Source organism: Haliotis asinina, chromosome 11 (assembly GCF_037392515.1).
Source record: "Haliotis asinina isolate JCU_RB_2024 chromosome 11, JCU_Hal_asi_v2, whole genome shotgun sequence".
Classification (NCBI taxonomy): domain Eukaryota; kingdom Metazoa; phylum Mollusca; class Gastropoda; order Lepetellida; family Haliotidae; genus Haliotis; species Haliotis asinina.
This window is the reverse complement of record NC_090290.1, coordinates 15,766,105-15,783,871: the sequence shown is the minus strand read 5'-3', so window position 1 is coordinate 15,783,871 and position 17,767 is coordinate 15,766,105. Positions and strand designations below refer to the sequence as shown.

General features: G+C 39.3%; 1 protein-coding gene across 1 annotated transcript in view; it reads right to left on the bottom strand.

Moving 5' to 3' along the window:
* Positions 1–17,767, bottom strand: part of LOC137255264 (putative sodium-coupled neutral amino acid transporter 11) — a 115,961-nt gene that overhangs the window by 37,944 nt on the left and 60,250 nt on the right. The window contains exons 2-3 of the mRNA XM_067792712.1: positions 11,539–11,680; positions 9,512–9,586 (exon numbers count right to left, since the gene is read on the bottom strand). Coding sequence (XP_067648813.1) covers positions 9,512–9,586; positions 11,539–11,680 — 217 coding nt within the window. The remainder of the gene's footprint in view (positions 1–9,511; positions 9,587–11,538; positions 11,681–17,767) is intronic.

Here is a 17,767-nt window from a genome sequence, read left to right as displayed (position 1 = left end):
TGTCTGACCTTCGATTATGTAATAGAAAACAAGGTGTGGGGGTTGGAGCGCTGATTTTATTACAAGCTGAACAAAACACTAAACACTGAAGGTGATAATATTCAGACAAATTGAGTAAGAAACTTTGCCTTTTGATGTGTTAATATTGTCATAAGTTGGAGAACACCTGACTTTAACAGAATCTGAAGAACATCAGAACAGATAAAAAGCTGAAGAACACGTAAACAAATAAGAAGCTGAAGAACACCTTAACGGTTGCGAAGCTGAAAACATCTCAACAGTTGAGAAGCTGAAGAACACATAAACAGTTGAGAAGCTGAAGAACACATAAACAGTTGAGTAGCTGAAGAACATCTTAACAGTTGAGAGAATTGAGGCACATCTTAACAGCTGAGAACCTGAAGAACAATGAAATAATTGAGCTGAAGAACACCTTAAAGGTTTTTAGAAAATTGAAGAACACCTACACAGTTGAGAAACTAAAGAACACCAAACAGATTTGCAGCTGAAGAACACCTAAACAGTTAGGAAAATTGAAGAACACCTTAGCAGTTGAGAAGCTGATGAACATCATAACAGCTGAGAAGCTGAAGAACACTGAAACAGATGAGTTGGAGAACACCTACACAGTTGATAAACTGAAGAACATCATAACAGCTGAGAAGCCGAAGAACACCCTTGCAGATAAATTAGTCACAACTGGACAACCTGAGCACTGTACCACACATCTCTTTTCAGACAAGACTCAATCTTCCAGCAATATCTGTTAGGGGGACCCACTGTACACAAGTATGTATACCATATTGAAATGATTGCTGAGCATAACATAAATCTAATCATAAACCTCTGTTTCTGTGGGGACAGCAGTGGACTGGCAAGCCCCAGTCCAATCAAGTTTATCCTATATCTCATCATATCACTATTTTAATGATTTATTGTTTTTTTTCTGCTCAAAGCACAGTTTTGTAGCTTAATGGTGTTCGATCATCGCCCTATAGGCACAGGTTTGATTCCCTATGTGTGATAATTAACAGTCTTTGAAACAGACACTGGTCAGAAAACAGAGTTCTTGAAAATGGCTTTTGAACAGGTAGATATTTAAGCCCATTTGTAGTAGAAGACTAGTCCAGGCTAGATACACAAAAGGCTAGTCCAGGCTACATTTGCAGAACAAGTCTAGTCTAGGCTAGATATGAAGCAGAAAGCTAGTCTAGAATAGATATGCTGAGGGCTATTCCAAGCTAGATATGCAAAGGGGTTGTCCAGGCTCGATATACAAAACAGTAAGAATATCTCTCATTGGTTTTTTCTTATTTTTGAAAAAAAGTCACTCAGCAATGTGAACCTTATTGTGAAAATCAGTTGTTACCCAACAAGCTTCAAGGCCAAGAACATCAACATTCCAACATGTGTATGGCCTCTGAATCCAACACAGACCTTGCTTTGTATTCAACGCGAAAATATTTGCCAGCTCAATAACATGTTTATCCGTGAAGCCTGACGAGCACTAAAAGAAACGTCAATCTGTTATATAAGCCTCTATCTTCTGCCCCCAATTGATGGTCTCCACACCTCCATTATGAGGCTTCCTGACCCAGCTAATCAGACTTGACAAGGATTTGTCTGTCCACTGATTGTGTTGTGTAGCACAACACAGGATATTAGCTGTCAAATCGAAACAGGCTACTTCCTGTTTGTCAGCTTAACCCTGACACCTCTTGCATGTTAAGCTGACGGAGTTCATCACGGGCTTGGAAGGCAAAAGCAAGATTTCACAGTAAATTTGGTTGATGGCGATTTCTAAAGAAATCTACATTTATAATTTACAAAGTTTTGGGGAGAAAGGGTGGCATGGAAGTTTGAGGTGACAAAATTTGCCAGGGCTCATTTACTTTGAGATTCCCTAATTATTTCCAAATCTCCCGGAACTGTTAACTGTACGCCACCATATTCACAAATGTCTATAACCAATCAAGGCTCTTCTCACACATAGTTGTTAAGCTGTGAAATAACCAAAAGGTTTCAAATTTATGTTAAACAAACTCACTTAAAAGGAGCTCTGGCCAGAGCCCTGTAGAAGGTTTTGATCTCATTACGGTTCTCTTGGTAATTGATATATATTATAAACCTGAAGTGTGCTTCTCACTATATATTAGGTCATCTCTTGTTTTCACAGAATGACGGTATCTGAGGTTTTCATTTTGGAGGGACAGGTTTTACTTTTTCGCTAGAAAGACCTCTTTCCAGGTTTTACTTTTCATATGAACATCATATGAACTTTATATGAACATCAACATTCAAATGATACATGAGTGTTTGAAATCAATTGAAAAATTTTGTATGAATATTACAAACATTACCAATGTTTTCCATAGCAGGACTGGAACTACAATTCTCAGATTTGTAGGCAGACGCTCTACCGCACGGCCACCAGGCCAACAAAGGTGGTGGGGTTTTCTCTAACATATATACCGTCAATGATGGATAATTACAATGTAGATGGTCATTTAACGAAGCCACATAACAATAACTGAAGCACATGTAAAATCAATTTAATGACAGTAACTATAAATAGATAATTTAACCCAACAACCTTCATCGGCCCAGTGGCCGTGCGGTAGAGTGTCTGCCTACAAATCTGAGAGTTGCAGTTCTAATCTTGCTAGGGAAAACATTTATACTTTGAGCTCTGTCTTGACTTTTAATTCTATCATTTGAATGTTGATGTTCATATGAAGTTAGGAAAAGTAAAACCTGGGAAGCAGTCTTACTAACAAAAAGTAAAACCTGGTGAAAACATCTCTCTTGCAAAAAGTAAAACCTGTCCTTCCAAAACAAAACCCTCAAATGAGGTTATTCTGGGAAAACAAGAGATGGGTAATATAAAGTGAGAAGCACACTACAGGTATATATTGCTGCATTGAAACTGTGTAAAACTATACTCACTCAGTCATCCACTGATTTCTGGACTCATTCATTTTGTCACCTGTACTGTGTGTGAGTCTCACACTCGCAACTCGTTCATACTCACTTAATCTCGTACTGATTTGTACCCTCATTCATTTTGTCACCTGTACAGTCTCACACTCGCAACTCGTTCACTCGCTTGTGGGCTAAACTACATACTCACTTAATCTCGTACTGATTTGTACCCTCATTCATTTTGTCACCTGTACAGTCTCACACTCGCTTGTGGGCTAAACTACATACTCACTTAATCTCGTACTGATTTGTACCCTCATTCATTTTGTCACCTGTACAGTCTCACACTCGCAACTCGTTCATACTCACTTAATCTCGTACTGATTTGTACCCTCATTCATTTTGTCACCTGTACAGTCTCACACTCGCAACTCGTTCATACTCACTTAATCTTGTACTGATTTGTACCCTCATTCATTTTGTCACGTGTACAGTCTCACACTCGCAACTCATTCATACTCACTTAATCTCGTACTGATTTGTACCCTCATTCATTTTGTCATCTGTACAGTCTCACACTCGCAACTTGTTCACTCGCTTGTGGGCTAAACTACATACTCACTTAATCTCGTACTGATTTGTACCCTCATTCATTTTGTCACCTGTACAGTCTCACACTCGCAACTCGTTCATACTCACTTAATCTCGTACTGATTTGTACCCTCATTCATTTTGTCACCTGTACAGTCTCACACTCGTAACTCATTCATACTCACTTAATCTCGTACTGATTTGTACCCTCATTCATTTTGTCATCTGTACAGTCTCACACTCGCAACTCGTTCACTCGCTTGTGGGCTAAACTACATACTCACTTAATCTCGTACTGATTTGTACCCTCATTCATTTTGTCATCTGTACAGTCTCACACTCGCAACTCGTTCATACTCACTTAATCTTGTACAGATTTGTGGACTCATTCGTACAGCATTCACCACTTCGTGACAGGAGCTTAGAAGCTGGACAAACTTGAATACATCTCCCATTTTTTGGATAATGACTTCTTCAGGTGATGAAGGAAGCAAGAATTAGCTCTGGAACTTTGTATAATGAATACTGTAAAATCATTATTATTCGCGGCGGTTTAATTTTCGCGCTTTTCGCGCAAAAAAATTATCCGCGAAAATAAAACCTCCGCGAATAATTATGATAAATTGTGGAAATAAAAACAAACAAAGAGCTTTGAGTTTTAGTTTTGTATTGTTAGTAATTTGACTACAAGTACACGTCATTCATTCATGACTCAGTGAAACAAAAAGATACATAAAAACAAATTAAATAGTTGATTCAACACATGTCATTTTCAGTGTCTCTGATTGACACGATACACACGACTTTACTAAATTAAAAATGTCAGGTCACCTGCTACTAGTGAATTAGTCTGAAAGTCCAGCTTGGCGAATCCGCTTTGGATTAAATCCTTCCTCTTGTATATGTTGTCGACTAGGTCTTGATAATCCATTGCGCATGTAGTGGTTTGACAATACTGGTACACGTGCACAGAGCTTTCTGAGTAGCTGATTGGCCGAGCGCGTCACGGGTCGAGGTCACATAGGTCAATGATTTCTTACCCAAATCTCAACATGGATTCTTCAGTGCTCCATTGTGTGTCTCAACATAGCGGAAGGCCCATGTTTCCCCAACTAATTAGGCAGGTGACAGGACGACAGCTAGGGTCAGTGATTTCTTTACAGTTTAGAGTTACCTGTGTTATACTCTCGTGATTTCTGTACTTTGATGATACGCGAAAATTAAACCGCGCGAATTAGTCAATTTTTCTGTTTCCGCGAAAATTAAGCCGCGCGAAAATAAATGATTTTACAGTATAAGAAGTTGTCTGATGACTCACTCACTCTCACCCCGATTCAAATCCCCACATTGGTACAATGTGTGAAGCTCATTTGTGGTGTCCCCTGCAATGGTTTTGCTGGAATATTGCAAAAAGCTGTGTAAAACTAAATTCAATCATTCAATCATTTACCCACACGCCATGTACAGGCTACTTTGTGTCCGAAGGAAACCTTGACACCTTGCATGACAATTTCATCACAGGCTTGAAAGACAAGAACATAATATCACAAAGGTTTGATTCTAATATGACTAAAATCAGAGATAGTCATTTGCATGACGATTTGTGAAGAAATTTTGTATAATAAAGAAGGAATAAAATTTGTTGAAGCCCAGGTCACACAGACATTCAAGGTGTCCCCATTTGTCGGTGCTGAGAGTTTCCAGATTTTTCAGTTATAAGCAGTCATAATCAGATTTCATCAAAACCATAAGCATCTATTTGATTCACACCTAAGATGGTGGTGTTTCATAAGAAAGACAAGATACTGTTTGGATGATATTAAACACAAAAAGACAAATTCACTTGATTTACTCACTCACTTTAACACCTTACTCACAAGCTCTATGTGCTCGGGCAACTTAACCTACAAACTTTCATCAGGAGATGGGAATCAAACCTAGAACATGTGCATGATGAAGCAGGACTCGACCCATCTGGCCGTCACAATTCCTTTAATCTGGCTACGAAGAACAATGCATGAATCAGCAGCTGCCCATCACATCACAATGACCCAACATACGCTAATTAACGAGGACGAATGCACCCAGCTTTCTTTTCACCTCATTCCCTGCTGACCCACTTCACCAACGCTATAAACATTTTTCAATTACATGCTGTTTTCTAGGCAAACCCTTAAGCCAACATGTTGACATTTACGAAGAAAATCACATTTTTTCATGCACAAAAATACATCCTATTTCTAAATGTCAAAGCATATTTGTATCCCAGGCTGGAACTAAGCTGTCAGCTCATAAAACTTCTCCATAATTTCACTTTCTCACAAATATCGCACAAGCAACGGCTTAGCGTTTCTTATACATCTCGCACCACATGGGTTTTTCATTTGCTCTCAGTTGAAATTACATTCATTCACTACTCTAGCAGTGATTTCTAGATTGGGGCCTGATTATTGTAAATTCACAACAAATGAAGTGATAAATATTTTATGTAACATTAAGTCTTCCTGCTTATTTATTGGCTTGGAAGAGTTCTTACATCCTTGACAGAAGGCATATCGACTCCAAGTAGGGTCTGGTAATCCAGGGTGTTACCTCTTGTGATAAAAATAGAATGGGAATTACCCACAAGTGGCTTCCCACAGCTAATCCAATCAGATGTCTCCTGTACTTCAGTCTCGACCTATTACTGTAGCTAATATAGTTTGATATGGTGAATCTGCGTGAATCTGGTGAATGAACGACATTCAATGGTTTGATACATAACTACAACACAGTTTAGTTGATATTGTTGTGAAGTTTACGTTGACATAGTTGTGAAGTTTAAGTCGATATTGTAGTGAAGTATAGTTGCAAAACTGCAGAGGCACTGATGTGATACTGTTGCAATAATGCACAGGTACTGATGTGATACTGTTGCAATAATGCACAGGTACTGATGTGATATGGAATACTGCCAAGGTGCTGATGTCTTATTGTTGAAGCACTGCTGAGGTGCTGGTGTAATATGGTTGCAATACTGCTGACGTACTGATGTGATATGGTTGTAATATGCTGAGGTACTGATGTCTTACTGTTAAAACACTGCTGAGGTGCTGAGGTACTGATGTGATATGGTTGCAATACTGTAAAGGTACTGATGTGATATGGTTGCAATACTGCCGAGGTACTGATGTCTTACTGTTAAAACACTGCTGAGGTGCTGAGGTACTGATGTGATATGGTTGCAATACTGTAAAGGTACTGATGTGATATGGTTGCAATACTGCCGAGGTACTGATGTCTTACTGTTAAAACACTGCTGAGGTACTGATGTGATATGGTTGCAATACTGCCGAGGTACTGATGTGATATGTCTACAATACTGTAAGGGTACTGATGTGATAATACTGCTGAGGTACTGTTTTGCAATACTCCAAAGGCACTAATGTGATATTGTTAAAATACTGCACAGGCACAGATGTGACATTGTTGAAATACTGTACAGGTACTGATGTAAATTGCTGTAAATATTGCTGAGGAAAAATATCGCTGGGATACTGATGTAAATTGCTGTAAATATTGCTGGCATACTGCTGTAAATACCGCTGTGATATTGCTGTAAATATCACTGTGATATTGGTCTAACTTGTGATATATGATGTGAAACTTTGGTGATATTGCTGCAAATATCACTGATATTGGTGTAAATAGTGCTGTGTTATTGGTGTAAATATCCCCGTGATATTGGTGTAAATATCGATCAATTATCAACCTGTTCTCTAAAATGAAGAATAAACGAATTCAATTTGTGACACTGCGAAATACACCAAAGTGAACCAAGGTTTTCACGACCTAATTAGTTTCAGATCCCACGGCTTCCATTAAAATTAAACTTGAATTTATATCAGTGTTTATTTGAATTTCTTTCACATTGTCTGTGAAGTTTTGGCGTGTCAGAATGTCGAAAACTGTTCTAAATCATGCTGGGAGCTGTAGCAACTGCATTGATTTTACATTAGTTTAGGAAGCACTGTGCCATGATATATTTGTCAGGAAATTGTGACAAGTTCCATTACAACAAAATGCCCCAGGAATCTGTTTTACAACACTTTTATATGGAAGTCAAACAAGACAGCCATGGTTATACGTAAAGTCGCACAATGCTGTCTTCATGGAAGAGGAAGCTGCACAAGACCGTCACCATTTTGGTAGAAGTTGAACAGGTTATACCTGAAGTTGAACAATGCTGTCTTCATTACACAGGAAGTTGCACAAGATTGTTGCCAATAAACTGGAAGTTGCACACTGCTGTCTTCACTAAACACTCGCTGTTTTTGTGGAAGTTGCATAATGGCACAGAGCAAAGAGCTATCTTCAGTGAACATGAAGTTTCACAAGACTATCGCTGTTTTTGTGGAAGTTGCACAAGGACACATTGCAAAGAGCTGTCTTCACTAAACAGGAAGCTGCACACTGATCTACAATACATCGATTATGCCAGATGAAAAAGGTGAACAGAGCTTCTGATGATGACGCTTTACCAGTGTACGAAATAAGGCCTGTGTGATGGCCGAGACAGGCTCAATTCCTGACTGATGATCTAAATGTACAGCTAGCCAGCCCGATGGTCTGATGCAAATTTTAGATGTTCCATACATCTGACTGAATTGTGAGTCTTGGGCTGGTAACATTTAGAAGTTACCAGTCCTTATGTCTGGTTGGATTTGTGCTTATATACAATGGCAATAGGTCTTCTCTGACATGCTGTTTTTAGTTGAATTTTACCACAAAGGGCTGGAGTTTATGGATGTCAATCTTCACAATGTTTCAGAAGCTACAACATCATGTGAATGAAATTTTGGAAACAGCTATTTGTGAAATTACCAAAAAAATAATACACTCCAATAATTTAAACATCATTGTCCTGAAGCTGATGTGCATCAATGACAGATAAATCCTGTTGAGACATCTCCTTGTGTTATGAAGCATCTATCTATGCTCGTTATAAGAGGAGTGAGTGAGTGAGTGAGTGAGTGACTTTGGTTTTATGCCGCTTCCAGCGATATCTCGGCCGGGGACAACAGAAAATGGGCCTCACACATTGTACCCATGTGAGGAATCGAACCCGGGTCTTCGGCGTGACGAGCGAACACTTTAACCACTAGGCTACACAACCGTCCCCATTGTAAGAGACTGATGGGATCAGGTGGTTTGGCTGTGCAGATTGATGCTCATGATGTTGATCACTGGATTGATGAACAGGTGATGTACAGTTGGCAGGGCTCGATTTGGTGCTTTGTTACATATACTGATTGAAGCCAATATTATAAAGTGCAACCTAGTTATTTATCTAACCTGCAAGTCAATTTTAGAAAATAAATCAACAACAAATATAACATTATAAGTCAGCTCATTTTCCTTCTAAGCACTGAATAATTCAGCAGCATATTTCTGTCAGTAAAAAGCAGCCCAACTGGAATTTGGCTGGAGCAAGTTTCTTTTTATCTTTGGTTGCACCTTGTGCAAGAAGGTTAACATGTCTTAAATCAAGCCCTGGTTGGAATAATCTTGAGTGCAGTATTGAACAACAACTAAACAAACATAAAGCAAATGGCTAGTCATCAAATTGGTAATTTGTACAAATGTCATGAGAAAACAAGAGTCATCAGAAGATGACATATCCCCCCGGCCGCCACATGTTTGAAAGGACAAATCATCTGACAGTTACTTATTGTGTTTTTAGGCAAAGTCTGAATTGTTTCCATGGAATTCATGAATAATATGAATGCCTTATATCTGTAATCAGAAAAAGTCACCATATCAAGATCTGTCTCATATATCTACCAACATGCTGCCCCGGAAACAAAATGATTATGGACAGACGGACGGATGGATGAACAAACAGACGAGGCGTCAGTTATACCCCCACTCCCCCATCCCCCCTCTGCATTACATGTCGGGGGCACAAAAATAGACTAGAGGCATTTGAACAATACATCTGCTACGTGCAGTGACTTACCTGTAACAAGTGCGACAACAACAATCAGTACTATTCCCAGTCCAAAGCCAGCCTGTCGTAGGGCAAAGGGCATTCCTGAAAGAAAACAATTACCATTATGAACTAGAGTAAGCCATACTACAGTTATGATCACCTTAGTGCTTCAGCTGCTCAGAGCTACCATTACTTTGTGCTATGACACAATGTGGGATAGTATATCAGAAAGAAATTTTCAAAGACAATATTTCAGAAAGTGTCACTGTACAAAGCAATCATTAGTGTTTCCTCCTGAGCGTTTTAAAAGGGCGCTGCGCCCTGCCCTTTTTTCTGGCGCCCTGACCCTTTTTCCTGCGCCCTCCCGGTACTTGCTAGTTGTGACGGAGCACAGGAACAAACTGAAAGTCAGCAACTGTATCAAGCATCTTATGATCAGCCTAAACACTGACAGCCACAATGACACGGACTTGGAAACTGTTATGAAAAGCTTCCTGAGAAAAATGCAGAGGAGACTGTAATACATGAGGCTCAAACTGATCATTTTGTTTTGGTTTTTATTGTGGTTTGTGCCCTTTTCAAACTAGGGTGCCCTTTTCTGTGAAAACTTAACCCTGTACTTTTTGTGGTCTGGACGAAACACTAATCATGATGTATGCCGACCAGGTAATTGTACCCTCATCCTGTAGCATAGGTTTATGATGACTAAGTGCTTAGTGCTAAGGTTGAAGATAATATTTTATCCAATGAATTAAAAGATCAACCTTCATTTACCCATCAAACTCAGTAAATATTAGTAGAACATCACATGAGGCAACCAACAGGATTGGATGGTCAGGTTCGCAGACTTGGTTGACACGTCATCAGTTCCCAATTGCATAGTTTGATGCTGATGCTGTTGATCACTGGATTGTCTGGTCCAGATTCAGTATTTCCATACAACCACCACGTAGTTGGAATATTACTGAGTGTGGCATAAAACTAAACTTACTCAGTATAGCATATTCCTCACAACTATCCAACTGCAAAGCCATGAATAAGCAATGCAACTGACGGACACCAAGTCAAATGAGGTCATGCCACGATGTTTTGTGATTCAGACAGTTGAGACAGTTGTCAATGGATGTATTACCACATTAGCAATGCTCTACAATTTCAGGCCTATCCCTTCAGCAGACTTGGGAGTGAAAATTACAGGATGATGGAAGGATGGTCGCTGGGATGAGACAACCACACGCTATGCTCATGTTAAGATCCAAGGCATGTACAAATTGATGCTTAGGGGGATAGATGCTTCTGGGTTTGAATTGGTCTTCAGAAACCCATCCATGCTTATTGCAAGGGGTGACTCACAGGATTGGGTGGTTAGGTTCACTAACATGGCTGACACGTCACTCTATACCAATAGGTCAGACCTATGCTCATGCTGTTGACCACTGGTCCAGACTATATACAGAATGTTGTCATTTGGCCAGAAAGTTGCTGAGTGCAGCGATAAGCAACAAACAAACAAAATGCTGCTTCTTTTGAAATTTCCTCTGAATGATTTTATCATCAAAGCTTGAGGAAGTTTTCATTCTTTGCATCTGACGTCAACAGGCAGTAAGTAGTACACATCAATAATCCTTGTCTGACCACCACAGTGGGGAGTGTTACCTTCATGTCCCTGACTTAACTGACCGGCGAGAAACAACACAACTTCAATGGCGGTTTTTAACCCATTTCGAAGCTCTTCAGTGGTGAGAGTTCGTAAAAGGAAAACAATCTCTGTCTCCAACCGGGTTTGCGCAAGTATTAGCAGAAGACGTAACATTAATACACAAGGGGGGGTTAATATTATTCTTGCTCTTACTTCAGCAGGCATAAAGGTGTACTCACAAATAATGCTTGTCTGACTACAACAAACTGTAACAAGAACTCACCAATAAATAAATTCTGAACTCAAAACACAGTAGAGAGGATTCACCATTAATCAAAATCTGACTTAAAAAGAAAAACAGCATGACTCTACAGTAATCATGGTCTAGGTGGAAGAGGCAGTGGCGTGAACTCACCAATGATTCCGGACCCGATGATGGAGTTGATGAAGTTGAAGCTGGTCATGGGAATGTTGCTTCGGGGCTTTCCATCATCCTTCTCCTCCACCAGCTGACGAGTGTCACTCACACTGCTCGTCTCAGAGAAGTCGGACACCGTCTGGAAGGAAAGCAAAACAGTTTGTAAGATACAAAGTCAGCTCAAAATTGATAGCAGACGCAACACAAAGGTCATGTTTTCAGAAGTCTCCAGGAATCATATAGACCAGCTCAAAATTTTTAAGACTAACATTTGGCATCTGGGATACTGGAAATCATAGTAAAATATAAATTCTAATTTGAATCTTCAAAAATGATAGAATTTTAAATCATTAAATTTACAACAATATCACAACTTTGTTTCAGTTTCCATGTCAAGGGAATTCACTTTGGAATCCCAGTCCCGATCTGAAAACCCAGTGATTAACATCATGAGCATCACACACCACAGGGATGTGAATCATGATTAACCAAGTCAGCGAGCCTGAAACACTGATCCCATTAGTCATTTCTTACTATGAGCATTGCTTGCTGAAAACCAATTCTAACCTGGATCTTCACATAATGTATTCATGTAAGATTGTGTTATCGAAGTTGTATCTTGTTAGCCTCGAGCATTGACTTCTAAAATGAAAAACATTTGTATGCAACCAGTGAAACAAAGGACGTAACTCAGATCAGACCTTTGTGGAGCCATACCTCTCAGTCACAACATATCTGCAGTTAGCTATACAGTGGCCATATCAACAGAAAACGTTGAATCCTGGCAGAAATAAGGTGATACAACTGCACACAAATACATAAGTTCTGTGATTTGCAATCCTGTACTTACAAACCACTTGGATGTATCAACAGCAACCATTAGATCCTGGTAGATGCAAGGGACACTAGTGTGGACAACTACATATGAACTACAAATTGCAACTCTACCTCAATCATGTACTTTGTTAAAAAAAGTTGTGGACATTTCAACAGCAGTCATTCACTTCAGATTAATAACAAAACCAGAATATAAATTCATGACAGTTGCACTAGTACTGAACTGACATGGTTGCTATATATGTTCTTGACTGTAACATGCCCCTTTGGAGTCTACTGTACAATTTGATATCATGAGCATGCTAAACTCTAGCATAACATTCTCTAGCATAACATAAAGACCAAATTGTTTCTATGGAAATTCAAGAAAAATAAATACCCAAAATCCGCACACAGCAAAAGGCACAAATCCTTGTTAAAAGATATTGAACAATTTTTGAGTGCTGCTTGGGAAATGGAAAGTTTACAGATGGACAGACAAACAATTGAGGAGGTGAACATATCTTCTGCTTTATATGCCACATCCTGTTTCATAAAATTCATTTCAAGCAGGGCATCTTGACAAAGTTACATTTAAACTGTCCGTCTGCTCGGAATGCATCCTCAAATATCTCTCATAATGATTGGTAGAATTGTATGAGATATTTTTTCAAACTGTCCACCTGCTCTGAATGCACCCACAAACATCTCACAACAAACACAGGAAGGAAAAATTGTTGGTAATATCTTTTTCGATGAATGACTTGCACTTACAACATGGAGAATATGCTGACATTAAGTAGTTACATTGACTAACATGCCTCTTAAGAGAGGACAAAGTTAAAAACTAAAGGCATCCTGAATGAGTGTGAATGAGTTTTGTTTTACACCACTTTTAGCAATATTCCAGCAATATCACGGCTGGAGATGCCAGAAAATGGTTTCGCATTTTGTACCGATGGTGGGGATCAAAAGCAGGTCTTTGGCATGACGGACATGATGCACAAATGCTTTAACCACTTGGCTACCCCACAACCCCCATCCTATCCTTATATTAAGTTTGAGCATGTTACAAAATACACCCACAACAAGTTAAAACATTATTTTTTACAATTTAATTGAATATTTTTCACAGCAAAAATATAGAGAATGGACAGGCAATCAGGTGATAGACCAGTGTTTGGAGACGTAAAGGACCCACTTACCTCCAACATGATTACAGACATAGCTTCACGTGTAACATCCACAACTCCTACACACTCCCTGACTAAAACAATCCTTTCTAAAACTGCACATTCAGCATTAAACGAGGATAACTTTCTGGGGAACAGATGGATCTATAGTTTCTGCATGACAAGGATGAGTCGTCCTCCAGTGCTCAGACACAATGCTCTTCATTCAATCATCTCAGAAATCAGACACTAATTTTGTTCCTCAATAAGAATAGATGCTCATCCTCATTGGCAAAAAAATCCATCACATGCAAAGAATCATTTGAGAATCTCTTGCACAACTGCATCATATCTCTATCAAACAGCTTGATTGAGTCAAAGGAAATTGTGTTTCATAACTTGCCGAACTGTCAGAATGAGTCCGAACTCATACAACACATACTGCACGCTGAATAAATTTCAAGCCACATATTCTTTTCAAGTCCCTATTGTGATCATATGGATGGCCTGAATATTCAAAGACATCTTCCTGGCAGCCGCTGATGCAGCCGTTTCATCCAAAGGGTAGAATCAGTCGGAGTAGGTACACAGGGAGCTATGGCTGGCTAGTAATTGATAATGTCTAGATGCATGACTAAAGTTCATCATCACTTCGTCCCAGAATTGGTTCTCGGCAAACAAGATGTCTTAATGTAAGTCTGTGAAGGCTTTACGTCCTACTGATTGAAATTTAGCTTGGTTACATGTCTGCACCCATTTCCATTATTTTCTGTCCACAAGGAGCTTGTGTATTCAATTAAAGAGCAGACGTGAAAACATTCACTTTGACATATCATTCATTGTCCCCAACAGCATGTCATTAGCGCCTTCATTGCTTCCTGTGGCTCTGCTTGCATTGCAATCGTAAAGCTGGATCCATGAAAAAAACATGATATTTTGCGTCAAACATTCATGTTTTGTTCTGAAAGCTTCATCAAGAAGAATAACACAGCAATGTGTTTCTAAATCATCAACCATCTATTGCCTGTCCTCAGCTTTCTTCAATCTGTCAGAGGCAAGTAAGAACAGACATCATGGGGCCATATCAATGTCTGGGGCTATATCAATGTCCAGAGTTTTGTCCTTGGTATGCTATCAACCTGTGAGTTCAAATCCAGATTTGTCTATTTCAAATTTCTGGTTTTAGCTTCTTACCCATGCTCAAATTCTATTGAGAGTGGCAGCAGTTCAGGCTTCCTTAACAAATAAGTTTGTCGTTTGCCTCTGTCATGAATACGCCAGATATATGATGGTGGCAATATTGAGTCTGACCAAGCAAATGCAATGATCAACATCATGAGCATCAATCTATATAATTGGCAAACAATTACAAGTCTCAAACAAATTAGTGAGCCTGACCAACAGATGCTGTTAGTTCTTATGCCAAGCATGGGTTGCTGAAGACAAATTATAACCCAATCTTCACAGGTTTCCTCCTGAATACAGCTCATATGATATTACTGAGATCCTGTCAAAATGACATACAATCCTGCTCATTCACTCACACATTCAACCACACAGAAATTGGCAAAATTTCTGACAAACACACATTCTGAGCTACATTACATTCACACAACAACATTTTTTTAACATCAAATGCTAAACATAAACAATTTTGATGAAAGTTTCTTGGCAACTTCATGACCCAAAACACTGTTTTCTCTGAAAACAGAAAGATTAATATCCACTGGTAAACGCAATGTAATCAGTAGGCCAAGATGGAACATGCAGTTTACCTAGAATCACAGCAAACTGAGTTGTATGTTCCCCAGGGAGCTGAGAGTGAAAACTGAGAACAATATCCTTTATCCATCACGATGAACTTGTAGTAGACAATGTTAGCATTACAACAATCATTATTCCGTAAATGCTAAGAGTTATCCTTTCTCCAATGGCAGAGAAAATATACAGCACACTGAGGAGAGGAGTGAGTGAGTGAGTAAGTGAGTGAGTGAAGTTTTACGCCGCACTCAGCAATATTCCAATATATGACGGCGGTCTGTAAATAATTAAGTCTGGCCCCGACAATCCAGTGTTTAATAGCATGAGCATTGTACGTAATTGGGAACCAATGACATGTGTCAACCAAGACAGCGAGTCTGACCACCTGATCCTGTTAGTCTTTCATGACAAGCATAGTCACCTTTTATCGTAAGCATGGGTTGCAGAACACCCATTCTACCAAAAACCTTCACGGGTCCCGAGCAGAGGATGGTATTGCACATACAACTATAATAATGATTACAGGCTATGGCATGTAATTTACTGTTCTATCGTGCTACGTTCACGACTTCTCTAGCCTTCCGTGATTCCACTCCAATCTATTTCTCTACATGTATTCCATTAACTGGGCATGTTGTAGTCTTCTTGCACGACACGCGTCTCATTATCATAAACTATGTAGTAGGTCAGGTCATGGCTTCCTGTCAAGATGAGAATCATTTTGTGATAGTGTATCATTACAGCTCAATACAATTAAAGCAACATGAGAATTCTCCAAGGTGACGATTGTGTCTGGTCACTGGTTGAATCATATTCAATAGATATTCCCTGAGCTCTCTAAGATGTATATTGGGTCTGTGGGATAACCTTGAGTTCAGGGCATTCACTCCTCTCGCTGAAGACATGGGATCATATCTCCCACGTAGGTGTAATGTGTTAATAATATAAGTGGCGTAAAACTCAACTCACTGTAAAGGTATTCTTATTTACTAGTAATCAGTTAGTAAAGCCCCATCCTCCATACTAAGTTCAAGCACTGAAATATTTTGGTAGAAAAGTTGATTCTATTACTATCAACAACGTCTAACATGTTATTTTATTGTAATTCAGCATGTGACACAGCAATAAGCTATATTTCTTCTTTTCAGTTCTACAAAGACACATCACCACCAGTCTGGAGTGTGGGGCCAGAATCTTCACCTACTTATACCTACCTTTCGGTCAAGGTCATTAACCAAAACATCATATAGCATTCATTGAAAATACAGACAAAAATATTCCTGCCTCCAGTTTTACACAGTAACACAGTTTGTTTGAAGTCATAAGAAGGTTTTTGCATAAAAGTATTAGGTTCCTTCTTGTAGTTATTTGTTATCTCCTGATAGATAACATTCTCTCACAAAGTCCCATGACATTCCAACATGAGTCAACTCTGGCATGAGACAAAGCAACCGATGCAGGTATTATATACATATATAATATGGAGGACTATATGATGAGACAGAGATGATGAATACACTGAGTATGTAACTCCAGTGCCTTAACACAGGCTTAGATCATTGTGGCCCTAAAATCTGGGTGGAATTTGCCTGTTGGTGAGTGAGTGAGTCGCTGAATAGGTGGGTTGGTGAGTGAGTGAGTGAGAGAGTGAGAGTGAGTGGACCATAAGACAAATAATGGACAAAAAGACAAATACAAGTGACCAATAACTGGACACTCTCTAACTTGACCAGAGTTGCTGATGGACTGACAATGGAACTATAACTCAAACAACATGAAACTGGGATTGGGGATATATTTATTCAACCTGGTTTATTGACAAAAACACCACACATCAGTCTCTTTGATTATACCACTTTCACTCCCATAATGCAATACCGCTCCCATAATGCAATACCACTTCCATTCCCATAATGCAATACCACTTCTACTCCCATAATGCAATACCACTTCCACAATGCAATACCACTTCCATAATGCAATACCGCTTCCACTCCCATAATGCAATACCACTTCCATAAAGCAATACCGCTTCCACTCCCATAATGCAATACCACTTCCATAGTGCAATACCGCTTCCACTCCCATAATGCAATACCACTTTCGCTCCCATAATGCAATACCACCTCCAGTGTCATTCCAGTTCAGTCACATCAGGGGAACACATCACATGAAATAACTAGATGGCACTATATTGGTTGCCAACCAATCTTTCAAACTATTTACTGGACTCAGCACTATAACATAACCTCTATAACAGAATAAGAAAAACATTTCCATTTCATCTCAGTCAAATATATTTCTACTTCAGGGATGTTCAGGTTCAGGAAGAGAAGGTAAACACATTTTGCACCTTTTTCCGAAGCTCAAAGTAATGACAGGTGAGTCCTGGTTATGTGCACCCTTGTGGGGAATCAAACCTGAGGTCTTCAACTTGATGAACAACCACTAGGCGACCCAAGCACATTTCTTTTGTG